Source organism: Scardinius erythrophthalmus (assembly GCF_964197995.2).
Source record: "Scardinius erythrophthalmus genome assembly, chromosome: 10".
In the NCBI taxonomy this organism is placed as follows: Eukaryota; Metazoa; Chordata; class Actinopteri; order Cypriniformes; family Leuciscidae; genus Scardinius; species Scardinius erythrophthalmus.
Genome location: NC_138230.1, coordinates 9,337,347 through 9,364,957, shown reverse-complemented (window position 1 = coordinate 9,364,957; position 27,611 = coordinate 9,337,347). Strand labels below are relative to the sequence as shown.

The following is a 27,611-nucleotide window of genomic DNA, read 5'->3' as shown; positions in this document are numbered from 1 at the left end:
GAATGACATTTTATGTGACTTCCTTATTCTGAACAAACTCGAGCAGAACTGAAGACTCAGTGGACACGTCTTCTGTCAGGCTCATGAAATGGATTCAGTCTATGAAAATACTGATTTCAAACTTTCAACAGTTTCTTCAGATGAAAAACGCTCTCAACACAAAGGTAAGGCTGGGAATATCATCAGTATTATTTCATTATCCATTAGAATTTCTTTTTCTAATATTTAGCACTGCAGGTTTTTTTTTTCTTTCTTTTTTTTCTTTTTTTTCACTGCAGTTACTGGGAGACCGGGACAGTTGCAAAAGGGGATGGTTGCGACAGGGGATGGTTGCAATATGTCATTTTTCTCCAATCAGAAACAAGCTAGAGAGTGATGATGACACTCATACTGCACATGCACAGTTAGACCCTCCCCCCACAAAGAATACAGAAGACATATTCAGCATCTGCTGCTGTGTTTATTGAACAAAACTTGTTTTGGAGGTATGAAAGTAAATTTAAAAAGTAAATACGTTTTTTTTTTTTTTTTTTTTTTTTTTTTTGGTTCATTCAAGAGTTACACATTTGTCAGATGTTTTCGTCCAAAGCGGCTTACATTACAATCAATACATTTTATCTATTCGTGTGTTCCCTGGGAATCAACTCTATCATTTAACCCTCATATTGTGTGTGGAGTCAATATGATCCCGATCGACTATTCCTTAGTTAAAATAACATGGTTCCCTTCATCTCAGAATAAGATTTTGTGACTTTTTCTACATTTTCTATCTATACACACCAAGGTTACTATGGCTTTGCATTTTTAAATGAGTTTTTATTTTAATATCATTTTCAATTTTGCTTTAGATTTCAGTTTAGTTTTATTTTTAGTAAATTTCATTAATGGTTTTGTTAGTTTTAGTTTAGCTTTTATTTTGTAAACACATTTCTATTTAGTTTTTATTTATTTAGCTTCAGTTTTAGTTTTAGTAATTATAGTTTAGCAGAGCTAACAGAACACTTCCAGTGTAGACCAAAGCAAGACGTTTAATTTAAGCTAAATGTAATGTTTGCACAGATTACAGTTAATTTCTGTGCATCTTAATAATCAAACTAAAATAATGGTTTGAGATTGAACAAATCACCAAATAAATGCAACTTAAAAGTATACAAGTAAAAACTATGAAACGTGTGTGTGTGTGTGTGTGTGTTGTCCTGGTATTCCCTATTTTGGGGAAATGTTTCCACATCGATCATAATATTATTAGCAGTAAATGTTTTGTAAAAACAAAGATTTAACAGAACCTTTCAGCCTGTCAACCTTCATGAAAAATGACATATCAAACCTGTGTTTCCCATAGGTTGAGAATTTACTTGTGGTGGGCAGGGCGGTGTGGAGCGACGCGGCGCTTATTGAGTGGGTTCAGAATAAACTAGTCAAACAAAGGTTTATGAACTCTGTTTATTACAGAAAATACTCAATATAATTAACAAATAATTTAGAAATACTAGGAATTCATATTATGCATAAATTCATGCATTCACAGTTTCTGTCTGAGCAATGAATTTTCCTCTGCTTTGAAAAAAAAAAAACTTTCTAAGGCCTACCTGATAGTTTCAGGGGTAGGTCCGTTTATACTAATCCTTAAGCATGAGGCAAGGTGCTCTCCCTGAAGTTTATTTCACATGTCAGTTTTGATATGAAGTAGAAACAAACATGCATAACCATTTTGTAAGATAGCACAGAGAAAATTAACTGACAATTTTCAAATTGTGCTTTTTAGCAATATGGTTTAAAATCACTTACCCTGTTCATTGCTGATAAGTCTCGCTCACAATTTAATATAGTTTAAGGCCATTTTGCGATTTCAGTCTATATACTGTTTAGTCTATATTGTTTAAATGGATATCATATAGATCAGTGGTTCTCAAACGTTTGCCCTCTAAGGCTTTTAACATCCTTCTGCGTACCCCCACTCTTCAGTCTCACCTTTGACAATATTTGCCCCCTTAAATCGATTTTCCAGTGCATTTTTTACCTTTACAAATACCTTTATAAAATAAATAATGCTTTAAATAAAAAAATAAAAAATTCAATAGAGAAATATGCAATAAAAAACAAAGTGATGTTTTAACATGTTAAGCTTCTGGACCATTTTTGGGGATTTCCGCCTGGATTTGCCTACCCAAATTGAAAAGCCTCCCATTTCCACACACACATATATATATATATATATATATATATATATATATATATATATATATATATATATATATATATATATATATATATATATATGACATTTTACAGGAAACCCTTTGCAGTTTCATAAAACAGTGCTAAAATTGATAAACATTTAAGTATATGTCTGAGCTGAGCTGACGTCTTTTTTAAACGTCTTTTAAATGTTCATTACTGATGTCCAAGTGACATCTTTACAGGGTTCTAAATGAAAGTTTTCACGACGTCATTTCAACGTCACTTACAGACGTCTAAAGGACATTCATAAAAGTTTTTAAGATGCATTTCTTGAACTGATTTCAGATGTCACAAACCAACTGTATTATTTGAATTGTTAATGAGGCCAGAGTTCAATCTTGTCTTACTATTAGCTTTATTAAACCATGTTTGGGTCATCAAACAGGCTTTTGTTCCAAGGTTGGATGAGCACATGGTATTCAATAAAACTCATTCTAGTCATAGTAAAAGCAGTGTGCAGAACTCCTGCTTTAAAATTGTAAATAATAAATGAATACCTATCCCTTTGATGCACCTGTCTAAAACAAATCCATTTTAGTAGCCTTATATTTTTGCAATTGGAAATAAGTGACATCTGATTATTAATGACGACAAAAAAAAAAAAAAAAAAAAAAAAAAAAATAGATTGAAATGACAATATTTTTGACAATAAATGACATCTTTAATGAGGTTTTCAGCAAAATATTAACAGGCTGATAAATAAAACAATTCTAATGGTTACACGGCACTGCCAAGTGAACAAAAAAAAAAAAAAGAAATTACTCCAGACCAAAATTGGGGGAGGGTGGTTGGGAAGGGGAAGAGAGATATAAAGTCCCCTAAACTAGAAATAAACACACTATGCCTTACAGTACTCGTGTAAAATTCCTCATTACTTTCCACCCCTGTATGTCCTCCACGGCACGTTTAAGATGTTCTGCTGTATGATGCTTGATTGTAGCCTCTGTTGCTTCTTTATCCCATTTCATGACTGCAGCTGCAAGAGTTGAACAAAAACAAAAAATATATAAATATAATACATACTATATTTTTATACCCCATTGTTTACAAGCGTGGAGGAGGAGGATTGTTCAAATTTTATTGTATGTTGAATGACATATTTATGGCCTTGTGTCAGTTTATTGTTTAAAATGGTTTGTATTAGTCTTCGCAAGTTTGCTTTGTAAACAATGGGGCGGTACTTCTGCCTACGTCCAGCGTGACCTTTCCAACGTGATTACGTAATGCCTGGCATGTCGCAGACCAGCACAAGACGAACAATTGTGGTTAAAAAGTATATACTTTTTTTTTTTTTTTTTAAGACCGATCGTTTCGCTATAAGACCCCATTCCTCAGCTGGGATGGTGCAGAGCCCTTTGAAACACTTCAAAAAAGCCCTTTGAAACTGCATTGATTTATGATCATGATTATGATTGATTGCAATTAAGTTTTTTGAGGAAAACATTTCAGGATTTTTCTCCACACAATGGACTTCAACGGTTACCAAATGTTGAGGTCCATTGTGTGGAGAAAAATCCTGAAATGTTTTCCTCAAAAAGCTTAATTTTATTTTCCTCTGAAGAAAGAAAGACATGAATATCTTGGATGGCATTGGGGTGAGTAAATTATCAGGAAATTTCCATTTTGAGGTGAACTAATCCTTTAAGTGGCAATACTACAGAGACCCATGGTGACTGGTGTAGTATTTGGCAGCAAACACATGACTGAAAATGGGTTCTGTAAACTCGCATCGCTGTATATTAGGAAGGTGTAAGACTGCAATAGACAGTGGCCTTGGGTGACAAGATATTTAAGATAGCAATCATGAATTGAGAGAGACTGCATATAATAAAATGTCTCAGGCACAGCCCAAATGTAATGCTTTTGGATACTATAACTTCCACTTTAGCAAATACTAGATTATTTGTAGATGAGTTTAGAAAGAGGTAAGACAGTGAAGTATCCTGCTCCAACGCTAAGTTCTGCTGTCAGTACTGGAGAAATTGAGAAAATGCACTTACTATTTATTAATGATAAATAGATGTTATCTTGCAAATTCTATCTTTGCCAGCCGTTTCTATATGAGATAATATGAAATCATCTGTCTATGATGCATTTTTTAAATTTGCAATGCAGAAGAGAGTTGTTGTAAAATGCAGTCTCTACTGTTGCTAAATTGCGTTGACGTGTTTGATAATAAGAAGAGCTATTTAAAGCACAATAATCCGAGCAAGGGACGCTGTTTCCAACTTCAAGGCGGCTTATGTGTGTGCGCACCAAAACCGACCGCAACTAGACAAGCAAATTATACTTTAGGCTTCGTGTGCGCGTTTAACCATCAAATACACAACAAAATATGTCAAATGACTGGATTGGAGAGTATTCACTTAAACACAGTTCATATCTTAAATTGGTGTAAATAGTTTGGAGAAAAGGGGAGAATGGTGTTATATGATCTGCATTCACTCTAAACCTTCTGATGATTGCACCATTAATGTGAATCAAACAAAAGGCAAAGAGAAAGTACTTCACAGCCCTTGAATGAATAACTTTGTCTTAATGATGTGTCTTAATTAATGCTTACCCTCACTTTTGTCTATCTGAGTGCTTTTAATTTATTAAAATAGAACAATGAAAAAAAAAAAAAGTCTGTTAAACTGGAGATCTATTTAAAGTATAAAAGCAAAGAAATTAGTTAATTGTGTTTTTAAACTTTATACATGTTGCATATGCTTTTCAATTTGCAATTTTTTTTAAAAAGTTTGTTCAGTAGGTTACCAGTTTAAAGAATCCAATTGGGTATAATTTTATTATAATAATACTAACATCATTTGTCTCTTAGTCAAGCTTTATTGAACATTCAGTTGCCATTTAAATTCAGATTCAAGGCCAGATTCCTTTTCTGGTTTTGGCTAGACCTTTAATTGCTTCAAAAGTTTTAGTCGTCTCCAGAGGCAGTTTCTGCTTCTTCCACTTCCCCTTCATATTGAATTGTGCCATCAGCCGGTTGGTAAAGAGCATGAAGAAACAAATTCATGCATTTAGAAATGACATGTGTGTGGTAATCTACAGGAACTGTAGCATGGGTGAGAGTGTCAAGAGTGGATTAAAGAGATGGGGGCTTGGGACACTGTTGTTTTCTGGAATCGATTAAACAAACCTCTTAGAGGTGACCATTTGATAGCTCTGCTCTGAAAAAAAAGACCTCCCAGAGTATCTTGAGATTGACCTTTGAACACTTTCATAATCTGAAAGACAAAATTTGTCAAATATTATGTTATTGTTCGTAATAGTGGATATAGCTCTTGTAGCAAGCAGTGTGCCCATATAACTCGAGCAACCCTAGTGCGGAGCTCCTGCCTCTGCTGTACTGAGCAGTCAGTGCAAATAGATCTATATACTTTTGGCTAGGGCTGCACGATTTGGGGGAAATGTCATATTGCGATTATTGAGGTCAATATTGCGATTGAGATATGCGATTGCGATATAATAAACAAATGTTTTCATGAGTCAACTTGCATGGAAAATGCACACACAGATTAGTGATAATCCTGAAATGTGTATTTCTCGACTCAAACTAGCAACAACAACTAAATTATTGATAACACCTATAATGGGTGTGTCAGTCCTAATTGTAGGACTCCTAAAGTTTAGCTCTAAGAGCATTTCAGAAATCATTTTAGCTAGACACACCTAAGAAGACGGCTGACAAGAAATATATATATATATAAATGGGCCATTCTACAGACTTGGTTTAAAGTTAAACAAATTTTTATGCATGCAAGTTGTATAATATCCAAGGTAAACATTTCTAGTAATTGTGCAGTTAATTATCATATACTGTATTTTCAGAAAGGTTTGGAATATTTATCCTCTCCCCAAATTCGTCACTAATAAAACACAATAATAAATAATTTAATGAGAAGGCGTATATTGACCTATTAAGATTTTGTTTACATCTACCTTGTAAATATATGTTTTGCTATTTTATTAAAGTTTCCACATGTAATTCAACAACAATTACAATTTTAACTATTCCAAGTGTAATCTTTCTTTGTAAAAAGCATACATTTTATCATACGTATTTCAAAGTTAAGGATTCATTAGTATTGTCTAAACATTCATATTTCGTCTCTAACATATGTTTATGATACATTAATATAGGGCATATACATGTTAATTTGCAGTTTAATAAGTTTAAAACGTTGCATTTTATTTAAACATATAACATATTTCATTAACATATTTCAGTCGATTTTTACTCATCTCAGTATTGCAATATAGTTAGGGAAAAGCTAAACTATAGTAGATATGTTCATGTAAAAATAGCATGTTGTAAGTATATTGCAGAACTTACACATAATTACAAGCTCAGTAATTCAGAAGTGAAGCAAGGTTGCATCTCAATGAACAAACAATGATAAGAAAATAAATAAATAAATAAATATCCTGGATTTGCATACAGCACATTAATTATACATACAATTATTTTGTTGTTATTTATAAGTCTAAGGGATGAAATAAAATAATTACTGTCAGCAAGAAAAAGAGGGAAGCTCAAAGGAGACTTAAGCCATTTTTGCTTGTGGATGAAGAATTTTGCATACAAGATAAGGAAATTAACAACATGTTCAAGGGACATCAGCTTTGGGTTTTCATAATAACGTCTTTGAGAATGAAGGTGTGGGTCACATTTGTAGGGCCAAAAACAAAAGCACTTAATTCAGCCCACAATCTATTGCTTACATTACACCCACAAAATAAATGGGTGACAGTTTCCTCAACAAAACCACAAAAAGAGCAAGTCTCATCAATATCAGAATATTTAGAGATGAATGAGATAACAGGATAGATTTTCTGAAGGATTTTATAATGAATTTCCTTAACTTTGTTGGATACACAAAATTTAAAAGCCAGGCCTTTCTCCAAATTACGTTTGTTACAAGGGATCCCCAATAGAATTTACCCCTTGGAGTAATCTTTCTCTTCATTTGAAAAACTGTGCGAATATATCTGTTGTTGCATTTTCGATCTAAAAAATCTATCTCGCCCAAGTGTAAAGTGTAAGGTGATTTTTAATTAATTGAATTAAACCTGCTGGGATAGCTTTTATCAAGGTATTATATTCCTTTGGTGGAACTGGAAAGTTATGGAGATTCAAAAATTGCTTATAAGTTATAATATGACCAGAATCATCAAAGACAGAATGCAAATAAAATTATTGTTAAACCATCTAGGAAAAAAGAGAGATTTATTTCTAACGGTTATATCCACGTTATTCCAAAGGATAACTTTGTGGGGGGAAAAGCTATGGATAAAACACAATTTCCACGAGAGAAGTCATTGCTGATGAAAGTTAGATAAGGAAATGGGTAGGTAAAAAGTTACACTTTAATAGGAAAGACATGCCACCGAGTTTGTTGAAGATATTATTCAGAATGAAAAACCATAACGACACTGGATTCACAAGGCATCTTTTCAGCCAGTTTACTTTAAAGGTGTTTATAGTATCAGCAAAATCCAAAAAGTCAAGGCCACCTTCACCTCTGGAATTAGAGAGTACTTCTCTTTTCAATTTGTGAGGCCTATTTTTCCAAATGAAATCCAAAAATATTTTGTTAATTTTCCTTATAGCTTTATCATTGATAAACAGAGAGAGAGCAGGGTATACAAAGCGAGAGAGCCCTTCCACCTTAGATAAAAGGACGTTAAAGATGTTAACGACGTTTTTAGTTTTTGTCATTTTATCAGAAAAGTTTAAAAGATGTCTGGTAACTGGATTTTTAGTGATATGGATACTGTACCTAGATATTTTACACAGTTTTTAACTGGGATCCCCTCCAATGATGTCTCATCTATATCATGAATTGAGATAATTTCACATTTCGAAATGTTAAGTTTTAGACCCGAAGCACATGAAAATTGTTCCACCAATTCCAGAGCATTAGGTAATTAGGTAACATTAGCATTTTTTATCCTCCAAGAATAGTGTTGTGTCGTCAGCTAACTGTGCAATTTTAAACTCACGATCAAATATAGAAATTCCTATCAAACTTTCATTTTGGTTAATTCTAAAAAGACAAAGTAGTTCAGTGGCTAAAAAGAATAAAAACAGGGAGATTGGACAGCCCTGTCTGACTCCACGATGGATGTCAAACCTTTTGGACGTATCAAAGTTAACAATCACTGAGCTGTTAATATCTCTATAAAACATGGTTACAGTATCAATAAATGATTTACCGAATCCAAATAACTCTAGAGTGCGAAAAAGAAAGGAATACTCTGTGTTCGGGCCAATTACCAAGATCAGAGCCCTCTCCCCAGACAGCACGCCAAATACGGTTACCAATTTAATCTATCCAACTTATTTGTAAGTGTGAACTCGTGAAAGTCTCTTTAAATCTATGTAACATTATAGCAGTCCCAGCCGAGTGGCTGCTGCCATGGCTAAAGAAAATTGAGTTTCCCCATTGCGTTCTCCAAAATTTAACATCTGTTTCCCCTGAATGAATTTCTTGAAGAAAGATAAGATCAGCTGCACTTCTTTTACAAAACAAAAAAAATTGCTTTTCTTTTCAGATTGTCCCGCAAACCTCTAACATTTAAAGTTACAACCGACAAGGAGTTTAACGAATACTCCATAACAAGAACCCCTAAACAAAATAAGAAAAAAATAACAAAAATAGAACTTCCTTTAGACTTAGCTACCAGAATGTAAAGGGAGAGGTGGATAATAACCAAAGCACATCGTTATCGAGGTGATAAATAAATAAGGAGATTAATAGTAAAGGTAACAATAATTAAAGAAGGACAAAAATAGTTACCTTCATATTTGTTAGGTTCCCTAACAAACCCTAACCTACAGTTTTTGCACAGTTTATATTGTTAGTCAAGTTTCATCTTTTCGATTTTTGCATGAGAAAAGTAACAAGTGCAAGCAGCAGCTTAGTTTACACGACATCAGATTCAGAATAGAAGATTTGTTTCCCATCAATCAAATCAAATGAGTTGCGAAAGGTTACCTTCTTGACCTCCTCCCTTGCCTTCTTCACAAGAGGCCACAGCTTGTCCCGCGCTGCTCTATCTTCAGGAGACATCGGCTCAGAGAGACGCAGTTTATTGTCAGTTAGAAACTTGCAACCTTTAGCAGCACTTCAAATGATGTCACGAATGCGTCGCTGTGAGAAGAGAATTATGATCGATCTGGTCTTTCCATCCGTCCGCTTCGGACCCAGACGATGAACGATATCGACACTGTCCTGTAGCCTGTCTCCGACTCCAGTCCAGGAGCAATCTTCCCTAAGATGTTGAGGACCACACTTCGGACATCCTCATTGTCTTTTTCCGCAACGCCGTGCAACTTTAGAAACCATCGCCAACTGTAACGTCAACACTCCTGTACACTTGCTTTCAGTGATTTGTTTTCCTTTCTCAGAGCGTGGACCTCAGATTCCAGATGATCGAGAGCCTCTTTATGCACGCCAACATTCAACATAAGCTGTTGCACCGTCGCTGTTAGACTTTTGCCTTGTTTGGAAGTTGCCTCGGTGGTAGTTTCACTTACCGAAATCTTCTGGAACGTTTTGTCTAATTTTGAATCAAGCTCACGAATAGCCGCCAAGACATTGTCATTTCCGTTTCCACTAATGTTAGATTCTGCGCGTTTAGTTTTTTTTAGCAGCTGGCTTCTGAGGAGTATCCGAGAGGGATGTGACAACAACCTCATTGTCGAAATTTGGACATGTGTCAAACCACTGTGGGTCTGAACTGATCTGACGTCGCATGTTTGCTGTCAAACCACTGTGATTCGGTATCTTTCTTAACTAGACTAGGGACTCTTTTGGACGTCGGTGGACATGCAAAACAGGTTCAAAATCTGAACGTCTGACTATGGACTCTTTTGGACGTCTGTGGACGTGCAAAACTGGTTTAATATCTGAACGTCTGACTAGGGACCCCTTTGGGTCTGAACTGACGGACAGTATACAGACCTGATCTGAATGTCTATCTGACATCGCATGTTTGCCCTTTTCACAAGATGTAAAATAAGTCTCTGATGTCCCCAGAGTGTGTGTGTGACATTTTAGCTCAAAATACCCCACAGATATATTTTTTATAGCATGTTAAAATTGTCACTTTTTGAGGTTGAGCAAAAACGCACAGTTTTTGTGCATGTCCCTTTAAATGCAAATGAGCTGCTGCTCCCAGCACACAGGCAGAGCGTCAAGATCTTGTGTCCTTTTCCCTCACACAGACATGCACTGAGAATTTCAAAAACTTTTAACCTGTTATGTACAAACCGGAGTCAGACAATGTTGGAGAGACTCAAGAAGAAGTGACAACATGTAGAATGCAACAAGACATTTCTGAATGGTTGAAATTGATGAATTTATGTAGCCTATGTGTAGTTATCTTCTAGTCATTGGTTAGCGTATTCTGTCCTGATAATCTAAAAAATAGCGTTCCCGGGGGCGGGGTCAATGTCAATTTTAGAGGAAGCTTGTTTAGTCCCTACCAGCCATTTTTGTTGTAGTCCTTAAAGGGATAGTTCACTTTGAAATTAAATTTTGGTATGTTTTAGCTTACCTCAAGGGCATCCAAGATGTAGGTGTCTTTTTTTCCGCAGTAGTTTCAATTTTGATATTTTTAGGTCAAACCGTTCTTGTCTCTCAGTCATTTGATGCAGGTCTATGGACACTGTCTCAAAGAGCATGCACAGAGTCCAAATTAAAACAATTCCCCGTCGTCCAAATTAAACAGTTCCCCATCGTAAGTACACATTGATGGCCTAAGACACCAAACGAGCGGTTTGTGTGAGAAAACGAACAGTATTTATGGGCGTTTCTTCAACTAGGGGCACTTTTAGGCTTGTGAAGTTGAATAAAAAAAAAACTTGTTCAAAAGTCACATAACACAGTCTCATAAGTTTAAATAATTTGTCTAGTTTTAAGGTCTGTAAGAGGACAAACTTAGATTACAAGAGAAATTGTTAATATTTTACATTTTTTCCGACCTGCAATGAACAAATGTCATTTACACCACATCTCTATATACAGCTGTTATTTAAAAACAGAATAACTTATGCCACTCAAGAATTGTCTAAGATCATTTTTGTAACTAGTTTTATCAGTTTTTCCACAATGTATAATAATTATACATTTGTCAATGAGATAAAATGATTGCGGAAAAAAAGACACCTACATTTTGGATGCCCTTGAGGTAAGCTAAAACATACCAAAATTTAATTTCAAAGTGAACTATCCCTTTAAAAAGCAATTTCTTTAAAAGAAAATATCCCCCTTTGCTTTGAACTTTGTAACTTTGCAGATGTTGTTTATGCTCAAACAGCAACATTACACACTAAAGTAAGAAGAAAAGTTAGAAAAGTGAAATCATAATCAACCACCCCTTTAAATTTTAAATTAAAACCACCAGTAGGTGGCGGCAAGTCACAGTCTTCAACCAGATGCCTGTGCTGTGACTTGATCACGGTCAGTCATCATGCGCAGTTCCTGCATCAACCCGGCTCAGAACTACCCTTGTGTATTTGAGTCCTTAGAAGATATTTGCTTTTTAAGAAATCGTTTTTTTAACGACTACAACAAACGGCTGGTAGGGACTACACAACATTTCTCCTGGGTTAGTGACATCACTAACCCTAAATTTTACATAAACCCCACCCCCGGGAACATGCCATCCATGTTGAGAAGATGAAGAGTTGAGAACATTTGTGAGTCTGCTCAAGCTGTTGCATCCGTCTTTCACATGCAATACAGTATGGAACACAAATGCAATAGCAAGTCACTCTGTAGGCATCTTACAACAGTTCCCATACAAGCGATTTTATAGATTATCATGACAGAATATGCTAATTGAAGATAGTTAACTCCACATCATCAACATAAATTCATCAACTGACCATTCAGAAACGTCCTGTTGTCACATCTTCTCTCTGTCATTGTCTGACTCCAGTTTAAATATAAAAGGCAGAACAGTTTCTGACATTTTAGAGCTTGTCTGTGTGAGGTAATCAGAGCTGCTAACACACACAAGCTCTTGAAGCTCCGCCCTCTGTCAAAAACCTGAATAGAGCGCAGAAAATGACAAGCACTGACAAGTATATATACATGTATGTGTGTGTGTGTGTGTGTGTGTGTGTGTGTATATATATATATATAATTGTGGCCAAAAATATATTATAATAATTTGTTTTAGGTGCCCCCCAGGCCTAATAAAGATTGCTTATTCAGCCTTTTTTAAATACAGAAAAATAACAATGTTTGTTTTAATGTTAAAAGGATCTGTGAATGTTTTCAAGCCAAACTATTCTGCCAATTAACAAAATAATCACTTTAGCACTATTGAATCATGCTGCAATTCAGTCATCACATTTGATTTCTAATCACAGGGAATCAAGTTACTTCCTCAAAGCGGACTAAAGTTCTTCTGATCGTCCTCGGTGTCTCTCTTGTTTTGGCTCTTGGAGGTCTGAGTGTTCTGGGGTTCATGTGTGAGTATAATTCTTGCTCTATTTGATCTTTGCTCTGATGATAACAGCCACATTTAAGGCAGTTATACACTTGTACAAGAGTTATGGTACAGCTTACTGATTGATTTCTTGTGGGTTGCAATTGTTAACACTTGACAGATATAAAGCTGCTAAAAAAATTACCTTGAGGAACAAACAGACTTTCATGGACTGTACTAAAACAACCTCTCATTTTTAATTGGTTGCTTTGTTTATTAATGTTTAATTGTTTGTTGTGTCATGAAACTGCTCCAAGACACGGACGTGAGATCCAAATGCAGCTTTATTTTAAGGCGTAATCCAGAATCATAATCAAACACAAGCAGAGGGTCAAGCACAGGAAGGCAGTCCAAACAAACAAACAAACAAATATCAGAAGCAAAAGAGTAATCCAGGGAACATGGCAAGAAACCAACCAAGAAAAAAACTAAGCAACATGAAACCAAGGAGAATGCTCGGAATTGCATACAAGTGTGACATACAAAACTTTACAGTGAGTGAATGAGTGAACATGGTATAAATAGGCTGAGACTAACAGGGTGATGAGACACAGGTGAATGCAATCAGTGATGATGAGTCCGGGCAGTGAGTTCTGGGAAATGTCGTTTGTGAGTGAAACATGATAGTCTGGTGTGGAGTGCCCTCTGGTGGGTATCAAGGACACTCCAGCTGGTGAACATTACACTTTGTTTATTAATAAAATGGTGCATTCCCTGAACTATAATCCATGAACCGCATTATTAGATCATTTTCTAAGGCCGCTCAATACTGTATATTAAAACAATCATAATATAGCATATCATAGTGCTATTATTTATAAACCTATGCTAACACATGAGAAAACATCAGTTTCTATATTTATCTGTATTTATTCTAAATATGTGAACTGTTGTTTAAAATAAAGGTTTAAACCCTCGCCCTGAGTTTGCATGTTTTGATGTCCACATGTTCTTGTTCAAGAAATTACAGTGACTAGCATTTCTATCATAAAGAAGTCGTCAAATAGTAAAGATGAACTTGAATTAAATATTGTTTGGCCAATAAGAAACGAAGTATTTGATCTTGCTGTAAAGTGTAACAACAATCACCAGGGGCCCGTTCTTCGTACGTTGCTTATTACATCCGAGATCAAATGACACATCCAAGATGATATCATCGTGCGAATCATGATCTGGCTAACTCGGTTCTTCGAACACACTTGCCGGATATGATTAGTATCGCTGGATTGAGTTATCTGAGATAATTGCGCGTTCATGCGCTGGTTAAAAGGGGATATGTATCGATAGTAGAAACATTGATCAGCAACGCTGCTATTGGCTGCTCAGCGTGGCCAAAGAGCGCGCTCAGTTTTTCTCCTCAGCAGAGCAAGAACTAATAGTCGAAGTTTATTCGGAATTTTAATGTTTAATCAAAACGCCAGGGAACACCTCAAAGTCTGCAAAAGCCAGGAGAGAGGGCTGGCAAAAAGTAGCAGACAATTTAAATCTGTTAGAAGTGGCCATGTTAGATGTTTTTATCACTTATTAGCCTATATTTTTGTATTTTAATAATTGCATAATTACTTTGTTCATTGTAATGTCGAGTCACCATACTAGAACATGGGAACAAATAAAAGTGAAGTACAAAAATATTCTACATAATGGTAATTTTTAGTTACATTATCGTCTCTTTTATAAAAGGCACTGTTAAATAAATGGTGTTCTGTTTATAAAAGCAACCAAGAAAAAGGCTGAGCAAAAAATTAGAAAAGATCTTAGTAGCCTACACTGTAAAATAATTTTTGCTGCATTAAATTAAGGCTGTATAGTCATTTCAACTGTTAAATCTTGAGTAATGATGAATTGCTTTGACTTGTGAAAGTGAAAACTGATAAACTTATGTTAATGTAAAAATATTTTGCCATGAGTTATTGATCACATTTTTCCCCGAGTTGTAGTTCATTGTAATGACATTGTGTTTTCCTCTTTTGTGCACTTTTACACAACACCAACACATCTGTTCCCAAGAAAGTGGTGGCTGAAATATGTGCAGTAGCCTAAGTGGGTATTTTCTAACTTTCCAAAGGAAAGAAAGTATAAAACTTTGTAATGTCCATTTGTTTCCATTGCACTGGACAGAGAATAAACCCTCTCAGATAATTGTCATATGGAGGAACTAGCCTACCTGCAAGTGCATAAAGAACTTTAGGTAACACTTTACTTGAAGGGGTGTGCATAAGACTGACATGACACCTTCATAATCATGACATGGCAGATGTCATAAATATGAAGGAGGTCTTATGCATGTTTATGACAACTGTCATTAAAGGGATAGTTCACTTTGAAATAAAATTTTGGTATGTTTTAGCTTACCTCAAGGGCATCCAAGATGTAGGTGTCTTTTTTTCCGCAGTAGTTTCAATTTTGATATTTTTAGGTCAAACCGTTCTTGTCTGTTAGTCATTTCATGCAGGTATATGGATACTGACTCAAAGAGCTTGCACAAAGTCCAAAATAAAACAGTTCCCCATCGTCCAAATTAAACAATTCCCCATCGTAAGTACACATTGATGGCCTAAGACACGAAACGAGCGGTTTGTGTGAGAAAACGAACAGTATTTATATAGTTTTTAGCTCTTATAACACAGCCGCGTCCAAATGATCTGAGGGCTCGGCGGGTATAGATATATACACTAGATGTCGCCTTGGTTACTGCAGTTCATTGGAACGAAACCGTAGCCAAGCGACATCTAGTGTATATATCTATACCCGCCCTTGGGCAGGTATAGATATATACACTAGATGTCGCCTTCACTACTGCAGTTCATTGGAACGGAACCGTAGCCAAGGCGACATCTAGTATATCTATACCCGCCGAGCCCTCAGATCATTTGGACGCGGCTGTGTTATAAGAGCTAAAAACTATATAAATACTGTTCGTTTTCTCACACAAACCACTCGTTTCGTGTCTTAGGCCATCAATGTGTACTTACGATGGGGAATTGTTTAATTTGGACGATGGGGAACTGTTTTATTTTGGACTTTGTGCAAGCTCTTTGAGTCAGTATCCATATACCTGCATGAAATGACTAACAGACAAGAACGGTTTGACCTAAAAATATCAAAATTGAAACTACTGCGGAAAAAAAGACACCTACATCTTGGATGCCCTTCAGGTAAGCTAAAACATACCAAAATTTAATTTCAAAGTGAACTATCCCTTTAAGTGTCATTCGCTCAATTATGACATTTTTAATGCAAATATGACATAGTTTGAGATGTCTTTGTTATGACAACTTGACATAAACCAATACATCATAACATGTCAGTGTCTTTGTCATGACAACTTGACATTACCAAGACAACATAAATTGTCATAAACATGACATAGCAGATTAACTACCAAACTTAAGAAACCACTTAGCTTTATGGGTTAACATTACATTAAACTTTCAGGTGATTGGTTTTGACATTGGCTGTCATGAGGCCATTATAACTGTGTCATGAATGTTTTTCTTGACCTCAACTACAGTGGTACACATTTAATTTGTCATTAAAATGTTATAATGGCTTCATGACAATCTCACGAATCACGAGAAAAAAAAATATATCTCAGAAAGTGCACTATCGCGCTGCGCTGGACTTCCCGTATCAGCTCCGCTTATGAAGCCGGGATCTAATCCTGTTAACATGAAATAAGCCTGCTCCCGAGCAGGTTTAAGTTTGCGCACATGTTGCTATGACAGCAAGTCCAGGATGAGCGTTGAAGAACCAAACAATCCAAGATCATGCCAAATCGCCAACAATCAAATCCAGCTAAGTGAGTTAGCGACGTATGAAGAACGGGCCCCTGGCCGCTGGCGGATTTTATAATCCATCACGGATTTAACAACACCATCCCTGCGTCTCAATGTCCATACTATCCATCCTAAACAGTAGGTGAGATTAAAATAAGTGTGTCCCAAAGCATAGTATGTTGAAAAGTGTATGCCAGAAGTCCCCGGATGGTCTACTATTTCCAGTTGATTTTCGAAGTGTGGATCCCTGCACAATTTGAAGGCTAATATTGCCCACAACAACCCATTGTGCTTTGGAGGAACTACAACATGAGTAAAAAGTGGTAAAAAACTACAAAACACGGCTGATGTGCACGACGACGGTGGGAGGTTTGGATAAAGGTTTGAGTGACTAATCAAAGTTTAACCTGATAAAAAAAAATAAAAAATATTCAGTGTTATTCGTGTTATATATATGCAATAACAATGTGGACTTTTATGAAGATCCGTTTGGCCATTAACGTTTAAATGCATCATTATGCATTAATATGATGATAGTCTCGCATGAAATACCCCCGACAGCAGATCAACGTGCTACTGCATTTCTCTCCGATACGGTAGGAAATTAAATTTAATTAAATGTGGAGGATTGTATCTTTGACAAGATGATTGACAGGCCAGTTTACTGTGTCAGGAGCAACCGTTAAAGACGCAATTGTATGACGTGGTAGTGTGTCCCAAAGCTTGTCTACTTTCTGCTACAGTACTTTTTCTTCACAAAAAGAGTAAATACTTTAAAGGGCGTAGCACAAGTAGGCGAATTGAGACACAGCACATCACTCCAGCCATTAGCACCAGATTACCACACTCCGCCGACTCGTTCTCAATCACCCGAGTTCTGATCACCTGCACCTGCACGCCCTCATCAACACACCATGTATAAACCGTCATTCCCTTCACCTCATTGACTGGTCTTGTCCATGACAAGCTCTATAGACCCTACTTGTACTCACCTGAACCAGCCTACCTGATCCGTCTTTTGTCTGCCATCATCTGTTACGTGTATCCTATTGTGTTCTCCTGTTTGTCCGCCACCATCACAAGTCTTCACCTGCACAGAGAAACACCAGCCGTTTACACCAGATCATCATTTGCCTGTTGACTCGCCTGTGTCGCCTCCCCACTCTTCTTCATTCTCTCCTGGAATAAAGCTTTATACTTACTAATTGCCTCATCTGTCCTCTTCTGTTTATGACAGTACATTTAAAAGTCGTTTGCTTGTATTCATTTTTTTTTTTTTTTCAGTGTTGTTCAATAAAACCATAAAATAACTGTTTTTGATACTTTATGTAAACCAATTATTATTGCTTCATTGTTGTTATTATATATGTATTTAAAGTCATTTTAAAAAGTATTCACTTTTATTATAAAAAAATATGATCCGATTACTCGTTAATCGTAAGTGACAGCCCTAGATAAGGAAAATGCACCTGCACTTCCATTATTTGGGAAAAGCATGTAAAAGTCCTGGCAGAAAGCGAAGCATCAGGAGGTAGTGTAACGACGGCCAGTTCCAGGAATGCACTTTTGTGGGTAGTATCAGTTTGCAACAATTATTAGTTAACACTAAGTTGTCAACACTATGGAAAAAAATAATAGAAGTGAATAGAATAGAATAAAAGAAGTGACCTCGATGTCCGGGTTAGCGGTAGCATAAACCGTCAGGTAAGTGTTATATAAATAAACTCCTGATGTACTTACAAACTTTCCAATGCCTCGTTTTATGAGTAGAGAACCTATTTGTACTACTGTAGAAGTTTGGTACCATTCTGGGCATTATTAGTGGGGTAATTTATGATGCATCATAGGATCCATTAGCGCCTGCACTAAGCCATCCGGCTGATATCTCTAAATAAGCTCAAACATTAATAATGTTCGACCAAGGGACAAAAGGCTTTAAATTATTGCAAATATATCCACATTGCTATAATCAGATGCTTTCTTAACTGCTGCTTCTCACCACTGATTATTGAGAGGAAATCGTGTATTTGCTGGCTGCAGTTCACTTAACAGCCTACAGTTTTGCTAAAAACAGGGGTTTCTGAATTCTAAATACATCTGCAATTGTTTTTCTCTAAACAGATGTCAATGTTTTAATGCAACTGTCTGCCCAGGAAACCAACAGCACAAGTGAGTAAAATATATTAGGCCTAGTAGTATACCCAGTAGGCCTACAACACTTCATTAAGTTTGTAAAGAGAAATTACTAAATGATTGTCTTCGTCCTTAATAAACTTGAGAATGTGATGGTATTATCTCTCCTTTGTCATTCTCAGCAGATTGTTTATCTAAAATTAATCTACTATCAGTATTCAGGCCAGTGCTGTAGCAATGCATCACTTCTAGCCATTATTGAGCATGTGATGTGAGCGTTATGTCTGCAGAAAGTCCTGTATGCAACAATGGCCAAGCTTACGCATGTCAGCTGACGGTGTCAAATGGACTGACGTGGGGAATTTGGGGGTTTAAGGACATGTGTCCAAGTGGAACGTTCGCTTCAGGGTTTAGTCTGAAGGTAAGTTGGGCATTTACTCTATTTTGCTAATATGGGGTGGAAGAGCGCTTCAAAGGTTCAAAACTGTGGAGTTGCTGTATGTCACTTAATTCCAGGTTACTCCAGGGAACTGCACCTGCTTAAGATTTAAGTGTCTGTGTAATACTGAAGAGCATGAAGATAAATGTTACTACAGAATGTGTTGGGTTATTTACTTTTTCAAATGGAAGATTGTCTTGTTGTTGTTTTGTGATGTGTCATTGCTTTCCTGTCGCTCAAACAGTAGAGCGTTGGTGCTTGCAATTCCAATGTCATGGGTTCAATTCCCAGGGAGCGCAAGAACTGATCAGAATGTAAATGTGTACCTTGAAATGCAATGTAAGTTGCTTTGGATGAAAGCGTCTGCCAAATGCATAAATTGTTTTAAGGTGCAAAGACCAATTGGTGCTGGTGATGCCACAGCGCTCAATGGGATTCGTCTTCACTGTGTCGATCTGTCCAAAGGACCATCAGACTCAAAGGAGAACACCACAATTGAGTCCGACGTAGGAAAGTAATGGACTCAAATTATTAACAATTCTTGCATTAAGTGTTTGAGCTAGATAAATAAATTGAGTTTTTGTTTTTTTTGTTTGTTTTTTTGGACAATGATTGATTTGATCAGGCAACATCTGTGTGTTTCTTCAGCTGGGGTGAGTGGACAGATATCCAATGGTGTCATTCTGGAGTCTTGAAATCTTTCCAGCTGAGAGTTGAATCTCCCCAAGGAAATGGAGATGATACAGCCGCAAACAACATCAGGTGAGTGTGTGGGTAAGAGATGTTATAACTTATAGCACCAGTGTATACCTCTTACACCATTTCTTACCCATCAAGGTTTTATTTTACTATTTAAGGACTCAGTTTTCCCCCATCAATAGTTTAGTTAATTTCATGTGACTGACATTCAATCCAACAGCACAATTAGATATTTTATTATAATATTGTCACATCTGAATTGTTTCCAGGTTCACCTGCACTGGAGGTGATGTGCTGGAGGGTAATGGCACAAACCGGGGCAACTGGGGCAAATGGAGTCCAAAGTGTCTTGGAAAAGGAATCTGCGGCATACAGACCCGGGTAGAACCGCCACAGGGAAGTGGAGACGACACCGCTCTCAATGACGTGCGCATGTTCTGCTGTGATTAAGGTGATGTGATCGCAATCAAAAACTCAGACTGACACACTGCAGATCAACTAAATGTTTATTCTTTCAGGTGTAGGAGGATGATGGCAAGAAGACCAAATGGATGGTAATTATTGATCATCATACTATGATAAACGTACTTGTTTTTCTTTTCTTTTTTAAGGATAATGCAAAGTCAGCTGGTCACTATCACAAACTAAAGTCTAACCAGATGATCGGGACATTTACATCCCGCCTTTTATTGGTGTTGAAATTATTTTATTCTTTCTTGTAGGTTATTGATTCTTCTGACGACTCCTGAACTTCTGCTGAAATGGTTGTCAAATACCAGCAATAAAGACTTCCTAAACAGAACCTTGTAGTTTTGCATTGTTTTGCACAACACTTTACATCAGATCGTTCTCTACATTGAATGCTAAATGAGTCACTTTAGACCATCTGCACTAAATTGTCTTATTCGTTCATTCATTCCCTGAGAATGACCAGCGTAATCTACAGGAACACTACATTAAATTAAAGTGTAATTGTCAATCTGGTTACCCTACATTTTTTGCCTTTCTAAAGATATAATTATATCCATATGTTTTTTTTTTTGTTTTTTTTTTAGCTAAAATGGCACAATGTTGTGTATTCAGAAAATGATTTGATGCAAAACAAATTCAAACCTTATTTTAATACTTTAATATTTGAGAAGATTGCCAGAATTAAGAAGCAGTTATGTTATATCTTAGTTTTTATGTTTGGATGGGTGTTTCAGGTCTGTGCCTCAGTTTTCTGTTTCAGTTAGTCTCCTAGGTAAGTTACAAATGGTTTAAGTTGTCACAGGTTTTTCCCTTTTTTTTTTAAGTTCAGTGTCAGTTCTACTTTGCGTTTTAAGTTAGTTGTCCTGTTTCTGAGTATCTTTTTGTTAATAAAACAAAGACTGCTGTATTTAGAGCCTTTTCTCCTCATTGCAACCAACTCCTATTCATAATGTTCTAATCAGCGATCTTGGTTGAATTTATTGTGGAGTTCAAGGTCATGAAGATGCATCCAGCTTGCAAATGCAAGGCCTTGAGAAGGATTTCGTAAACTTGGAACTTGCGTTAATTAAGAAGATTAGAATCTAACTTCTGTGGTAAACGACAGAAGAGTTGATTGCCTCTTTGGACACTGATACGTCATTAAATCCGTCATTAGTGTTTTGAGGCTTCAGGATCCAGATCAGATGGAGCACCTGTGCCTAGACACGACCACAACACAAGATGTAATCAGCCGTATCCAGATCAGATGGAGGACCTGTGCCTAGACACGACCACAACACAGGATGTAGTCAGCCGGATCCAGGCCGCATCCAGATCAGATGAAGGACCTAGACACAACCACAACACATGGTGTAGTCAGCCGGATGTGATATTAACCCCAAGGGTTTTTTTATTCTCCATTCTGTCACTGATGGAGTTTTGGTTCCTTGCCACTGTCGCCTTTTTCACCTTTGTCGCCATTGGCTCTTGGCTTGCTAAGTTGGGGACATTTAATATTCAACAATATTATTGATCTGCCTGCATTTATATGAGAACTGAACTGAGCTCTTACTCATTTTATTTCTTTCTGTTTTGTGATTTTTCATAAGCATCCTCAGGAGGAAACAGAAGAAACTGCCATGATGGGAAGCGACGAGTCGTTACAGAGGTCAGGAGAGTCATGTGATCTCAGTAAAGCAGCGTTGCTCTCGTCTGTTGCTGTTCATTGTTGTTCTTTTGTCTGTTTTCTCAGAGCTCTTCATCATCTGGACAGAATGAAAACACCCGTGGACGACATGAACGAGAGGAAGGCCAGAGCAGAGGATGATGGGACAGATTGTAAACATACTCCTGCAGCGAATATCAAGAAGCAGTTATGAATCAGAAATCAAAGATTGTTATTGTGCTACACACACAGATGCTTCATGGATCATATTTGCTTAAAGGTTCAATTTCTGCCTCACAGTATCTAAAACCTCATGAAAGTTTAAAAGTAACTGAACTATCAAGCAAAGCTGTTACTTGCTTTTACTGGCGATGAGCAGCTTTCAACCCAATCAGTGTTTAAAGTGTGTTTATGTTCAGGTCAATGACTTGCACAATCATTTAGTTTTGTCTTGATCACTTGCTGGAACAATAATATTGATAAGCACTGATTCTTTTGCTAACCGAGTGTGTTCTGTGTGTTTATTTCTTCCTAACCCTATGACTTCAGAAGTTGAATTGTGTGAAAATACATTTATGACACTTAAACACTGCCTGTATTCTCTTGAACAAAAATACATGGGTTTGAAACGACATGACAGTCAATGAATGGTGACAGAATGATCTTCTAACTGATCGTTTCCTTTATCAGTGGTTTCCTTGCAATCACTGTTGTGTAGTTGAGGAAATGTGAATGCAAGTAAACCTGTAAGAAACTGCCTGACATGTGTTTTAAAGTTGGTCTAATATTCTCTGTGTTGCAATGCATTCTTAATACACACACATAATATGTGACCCTGGACCACAAACCCAGTCACATGGGTCAATTTTTTTAAATTGAGATGTATGCATCATCTGAAAGCTGAATAAATAAGCTTTCCATTGATGTATTGTCTTTCGATGCAGCCTTAGATAGTGTTCTAAGTAGTAGTCTTCTTTAGCCATCTTCTTCCTCGTCAAATTTCTGTCGCTCTACATGGTATAATTGAAACGATTGGCTATGAGCTATGTACAGGCGCATTTGATAGACATTCATAGCGCCCAATAAACAGCTCTGAGCATTCGTAAACCACGCCTCAAATACGAGAAAATAAACATGTGGTTCCCAGACCACGTCTCAATGAGAAAGAGGTCTGACGTTAGCCAGACTACTATTTTACAGCAAAAACTTTATAATCTATCCAAAACTAGTCAACGAAATGTTATCTTTCATATTTCGTCTGTAACATATCGTTTTTATGATATATTAGGGCATATAAATGTTAATTTGCAGTTTAATACGTTGCTCATACAAATACATTTTATTTCAACATTTCAGTCGATTTTTACTCCTCTCAGTATAGCAATATAGTTTGGTAAAAGCTAAACTAGTAGATGTGTTCATGTAAAAATAACATGTTTACTAATGTAAGTGCCTGTAAACATCAGCGCGAATTTGTGCCGTTCATTCATTCACACACAGAAAGGCGATTCAAATTTAAACAGTCTTTTTGCGATTTACAGACACTATTCCATATTGCGATTAGAACAAAGCTCTTAAGAATAAAGAACTTACTATTCACAATCCTCAGTTGGATCCGTTGCTGCTCGAAATGAAACTAAACCAGCACTTCTGTGGTACATTTTCCATTAGATAATTAGATAATTTAATAGTAGACACTTAAATGATTATAAAGATATATTGCTCATACCTGGGTAAATAGTATTCGCTGAGTTTTGTTTAAGTTTAGAGACGTGCTCCATAAAAAAAGTTAGGAGAGGGAGAAAGCACACCCTGTTTATTTTCGATTGAAAGTGGACACATAAAAAAGAAGATATTGTACAGTTTATTTTTTCATATTTCTTAAGTCTGTATGACCATAAATGATGGAGTATTTTAAGTCTATTTTGCTGGCATGTCTATTACGCGCCGGCGCGTTTGCCGACCCCAGAGGGTTAAGCATCTCTTCTTGAGAGACACAGATATAGCTTCAGTAGTAGGAGAGATCAATATATCAAAGAAAATACAGAAATGATCAGACAGTGCTACATCCTTAATAACAATCGATGAAATGTTTAGACCCTTACTGATAAGTACATCTAGAGTGTGTTCACAATTGTGTGTGGGTCCGTGTACATGTTGATTCAGATCAAAACTGTTATGATTTCTTTTGCCATATTGGTTTCTGCATTATCTATGTGAATATTAAAATCCCCAGCAATAGCAAAACAGTCCAAGTCTGAGGAAATTGTTGATAACAGTTCTGTAAAGTATTTTGGAGTCCTTTAAATATAATAAGTAAAATGCGTGGAGAACCTTTTAACACAATACCCAGATAATCGAAAGACGGTAATTCCCAAATGATACTTGCTTACATTGATAGACATCTTTAATTGAGCAGCTACACCCCCACCTCTCCTACCCGCTCTGCAGACACTCATAAAAGTAAAGTTAGGAGGGGCTGTTTCATGAAGACTGTTGCACTGCAGCTGTCTTCTAGCCACGTTTCATTTAGAAGCATAAAATCCAGGTTGTTTGTGGTTAAGTCGTTGACTAGAAGTGATTTATTTTGAAGTGATTGGATGTTCAATGTGCTAACTTGACATTTTTCTTTTTTTCCTCCACAGCAATCTTAGTTTGACACGGAATAGGCAGCAGATTAGACTGGTTTGCTGTACGGCTCAAGAAGACTTTCTAGCATGTAACATAACAGAAATAGAGAAAGATACAGGAACTGGCTTCCCGCTTGTTCTGTAAACATTTGAGAAAGTTACTGTTACATAGCGGGGACCCGACATATCTCTGAGTGCTGGTATCAGTTGTTTTTGGTTCACCTAGAGCAGATGGAGGAGGGTGTGGAACCTGGCGTTGTGGCAGAGGCCGAAGAGCTCTCACAGGACGAGCTGGGCCCGCAGGCTTTCGTCCCTTTTTGGTTGATATCTGGGGCCTCTTATTTCCAGCATACAGCAGTTCCTCCAATTTCTCAGAGAAGCTCAGAAGTGGGGAAGCTGGAGAAAGGAATAATGTGTCTGGTGAAGAGGGGCTGTTGCTCTGGTGTTACCGGAGGCTGTGATGTGTTGTCCTGGTTTTCCTGGCTGTTTTCAGGGGAGTCGTCCTTGGGTGCTGAAACTTCAATAACTTCTAATCCGTCACAGTATGTCTGTGGTGAGCTCTGTGGGCAGGTCTCAGCTGAGATTGTGTCCGTGAGCAGAGGTTATTGTGGCTGCGTGGTGTTATCATTGTCCTTGTGTGCCATGTCAACCGCATATCCATTCAGGTGCCGAAGTGAAGTCCTGTGTTCATTTATACTCTTTCCAGGTGTGCGTGTGACATTCAGGTTGAGTGGATTGGCACGCACTGCTGACGGATGATGGAGGGAGAAGTAAATGTTGTCCTTTAGCACTCTTGCACCAAGTTTGTTTGGGTGGAGGCCATCCTGTTTAAACAGTTGTCTCTGACTTCAGAAAAGACTGAAGTTGTCAAGTTTACTCGTTTTAAGTTGCAGGTTTTTTGCAGCCAAGCATTAAGCCCAAGCAACCGTGAAAACCGATTTGTTCCTCTTGCTGGAATTGGTCCACTTATGAACGTCTGAACATTCAGTCTTCTAATTGTTTCAAAAAGTTCATTGAAGTGAATGACATGAATGATAAGTCGATTTGCAGTCTTATGTTTCATCAGAATGTTCTGAAGTTCCCTCTTTACATGAGAAATTGTTGCTTGTGGAAGGCAGCACGTAGTTGTATCCCTGCTGCTAATGTTTCTGATTATGGTGTCCCCCACTATCAGAGTCCTGTGCTCGGCTGCTCTCTGAGCTGAGAGCCGCTGTCTGCTCGACCTTGAGCGCCAGTTACCATCAGTTTTAGCTACTGGCTGACTCGGTTTGTGTTCAATCACATTCATCTCGTTTGGGGATTCCTCATCTACATTCATTAGTACTTCATATCTGTTCTCAAGATGTATAGGCGGTGGTAGGAAACTGTATGCTGAGGGCGTCCATGACAAAGCTTTGTTGTGTGTTCCATCTGGTTTGGTAGACCCGCAAGTAACTTTGTTTCAAGAACTGCAATCCTCTGTAAAAGTCTTTGGCAGTTTGTGCAGCAAGTAGATTCTTAAACTAAAAGAGGCATTTTCTTTCTTATCCTTTTGAATGTAGGCAGCTGTGTTTTCCCTTCTCCGGAATGTAAGCTGATTGCAGTGGGAGTCTGGTCGGATAGGAAATCCACTTTTGTAGTAATCTTCCAGTCACAAAAGTTTATAGTTGATGCCAAGTGATTTAGCACTGTGCTGATTTGCTGAAGTTAAAATTAGGAGATAAAATATAAGGGCGATATAGCAAAATGCGGAGCAGTAAGCAAGAGTGTCTGAACCGTAGCTAAGCAGGAAGCAGTAATTAACTTTCCTGCAGTAATTACGTAGCATTGCCTTTGCTGCTAATGCTACGACTCTTATAGTTTGCAATGTGTTCCTTCATTGGTATGTTCCTCATTTTGCTTTTCTCCTCTGACAACACATTTTTCCATTTTGATTGATAAATTAAAAACAAACAAACAAACAACAACAAAAAAAAAATCGCTATTGATACTATTGGAATTCTGCCAAAGCGTGCGCTTAAGTGTTCGTTAATTGTGTTGCTTCAGTACATAGTAGGTCTGCACATTTCTGAAAATAATTTATGATCACCAAAATGTTTGATGTGACAAAAACCATTATAGTTCAAAATGTTATTAAATTAATAGGAACAAAAGTCCCTACTTATTTTTACATTATTTTTCAATAATTATTTTTACATTAGGCTACTGAAAGGGAACGTGACCGACTGGAAGAGAACGAAGGTTACACACTGCAAAAAATGAATCATGGGTCTTTTCATTTATTATATAATTTAAATTTTTCATTAAAAAAATAAAGGTGATAAGTTAAAATATTGTGAATATTTTATTAAGAAAATTGTGGTTTAGTGTTGTATAGAAAATATTGAGAACATTTCACTAACCAAGAGATACATTTTCCTATTTTTTTTTTTTTTAATTTTTTTTTTTTTAAGGAAATATATTTGAGGTTTGAACTGAGGAACTGATTAAGCTGATAAAATACAGGGAAAACGGCTTCCTATTTATTTTAAGATAATTAGTTAAATTATGCGGTTTTATTTAGAGACACCATTGTTAGTTCCCAGCATGCTTTCCACATGGCTGGAAATGGAGAGTAAATATTGAAATTAAGCGTTATTTTATGTGTTTTTGAGTAAAGGGAAACATCTGTTAATGTTTAATGTTCAGTTTTATTTGACATTTGAAAGAGTTTCTATTATGTTGAAGTTTTGATCGTTTCCATCGTTATTAGGTTGTGAATAACTGCGTGTATAAATTCTTTGAAGCATGTTGCTTTGTTCATTGAGCAATAATTTGCTAGATACAGTAAAGATTGTTGCTATGCTAGTATGCAGTCTTGTATTTATACAATATAACTCGAAGTCAAATTTAAATAGGTCATCTTTGATTTATAGAATTATGAGAAACTTAAAATAATAAAGCTTCACTGAAAATATGAAACACATTGTGTCACAGACTAAAAAAATTAGGGGATTTTACATGATTTATTCAGGTAGATTCCATGAAAAAAGATCAAGCCGAAACTAATCAAACATATCCTCCTGGGACCCAAGAATAGACTTTTGTCCACT

General features: G+C 36.7%; 1 protein-coding gene across 1 annotated transcript; it reads left to right on the top strand.

Annotated features, from left to right (window-relative positions):
- Nucleotides 1–25: 25 nt before the first annotated feature.
- Nucleotides 26–21,171, top strand: LOC308697468 (vitelline membrane outer layer protein 1-like). Its single transcript, XM_081376734.1, has 9 exons — nucleotides 26–164; nucleotides 12,629–12,730; nucleotides 18,645–18,692; nucleotides 18,947–19,077; nucleotides 19,485–19,609; nucleotides 19,744–19,857; nucleotides 20,064–20,245; nucleotides 20,313–20,348; nucleotides 20,517–21,171. The coding sequence occupies exons 1-7, from the start codon at nucleotides 89–91 to the stop codon at nucleotides 20,242–20,244; spliced, it is 777 nt and encodes a 258-aa protein (XP_081232860.1). The 5' UTR covers nucleotides 26–88; the 3' UTR covers nucleotide 20,245; nucleotides 20,313–20,348; nucleotides 20,517–21,171.
- Nucleotides 21,172–27,611: the final 6,440 nt, after the last annotated feature.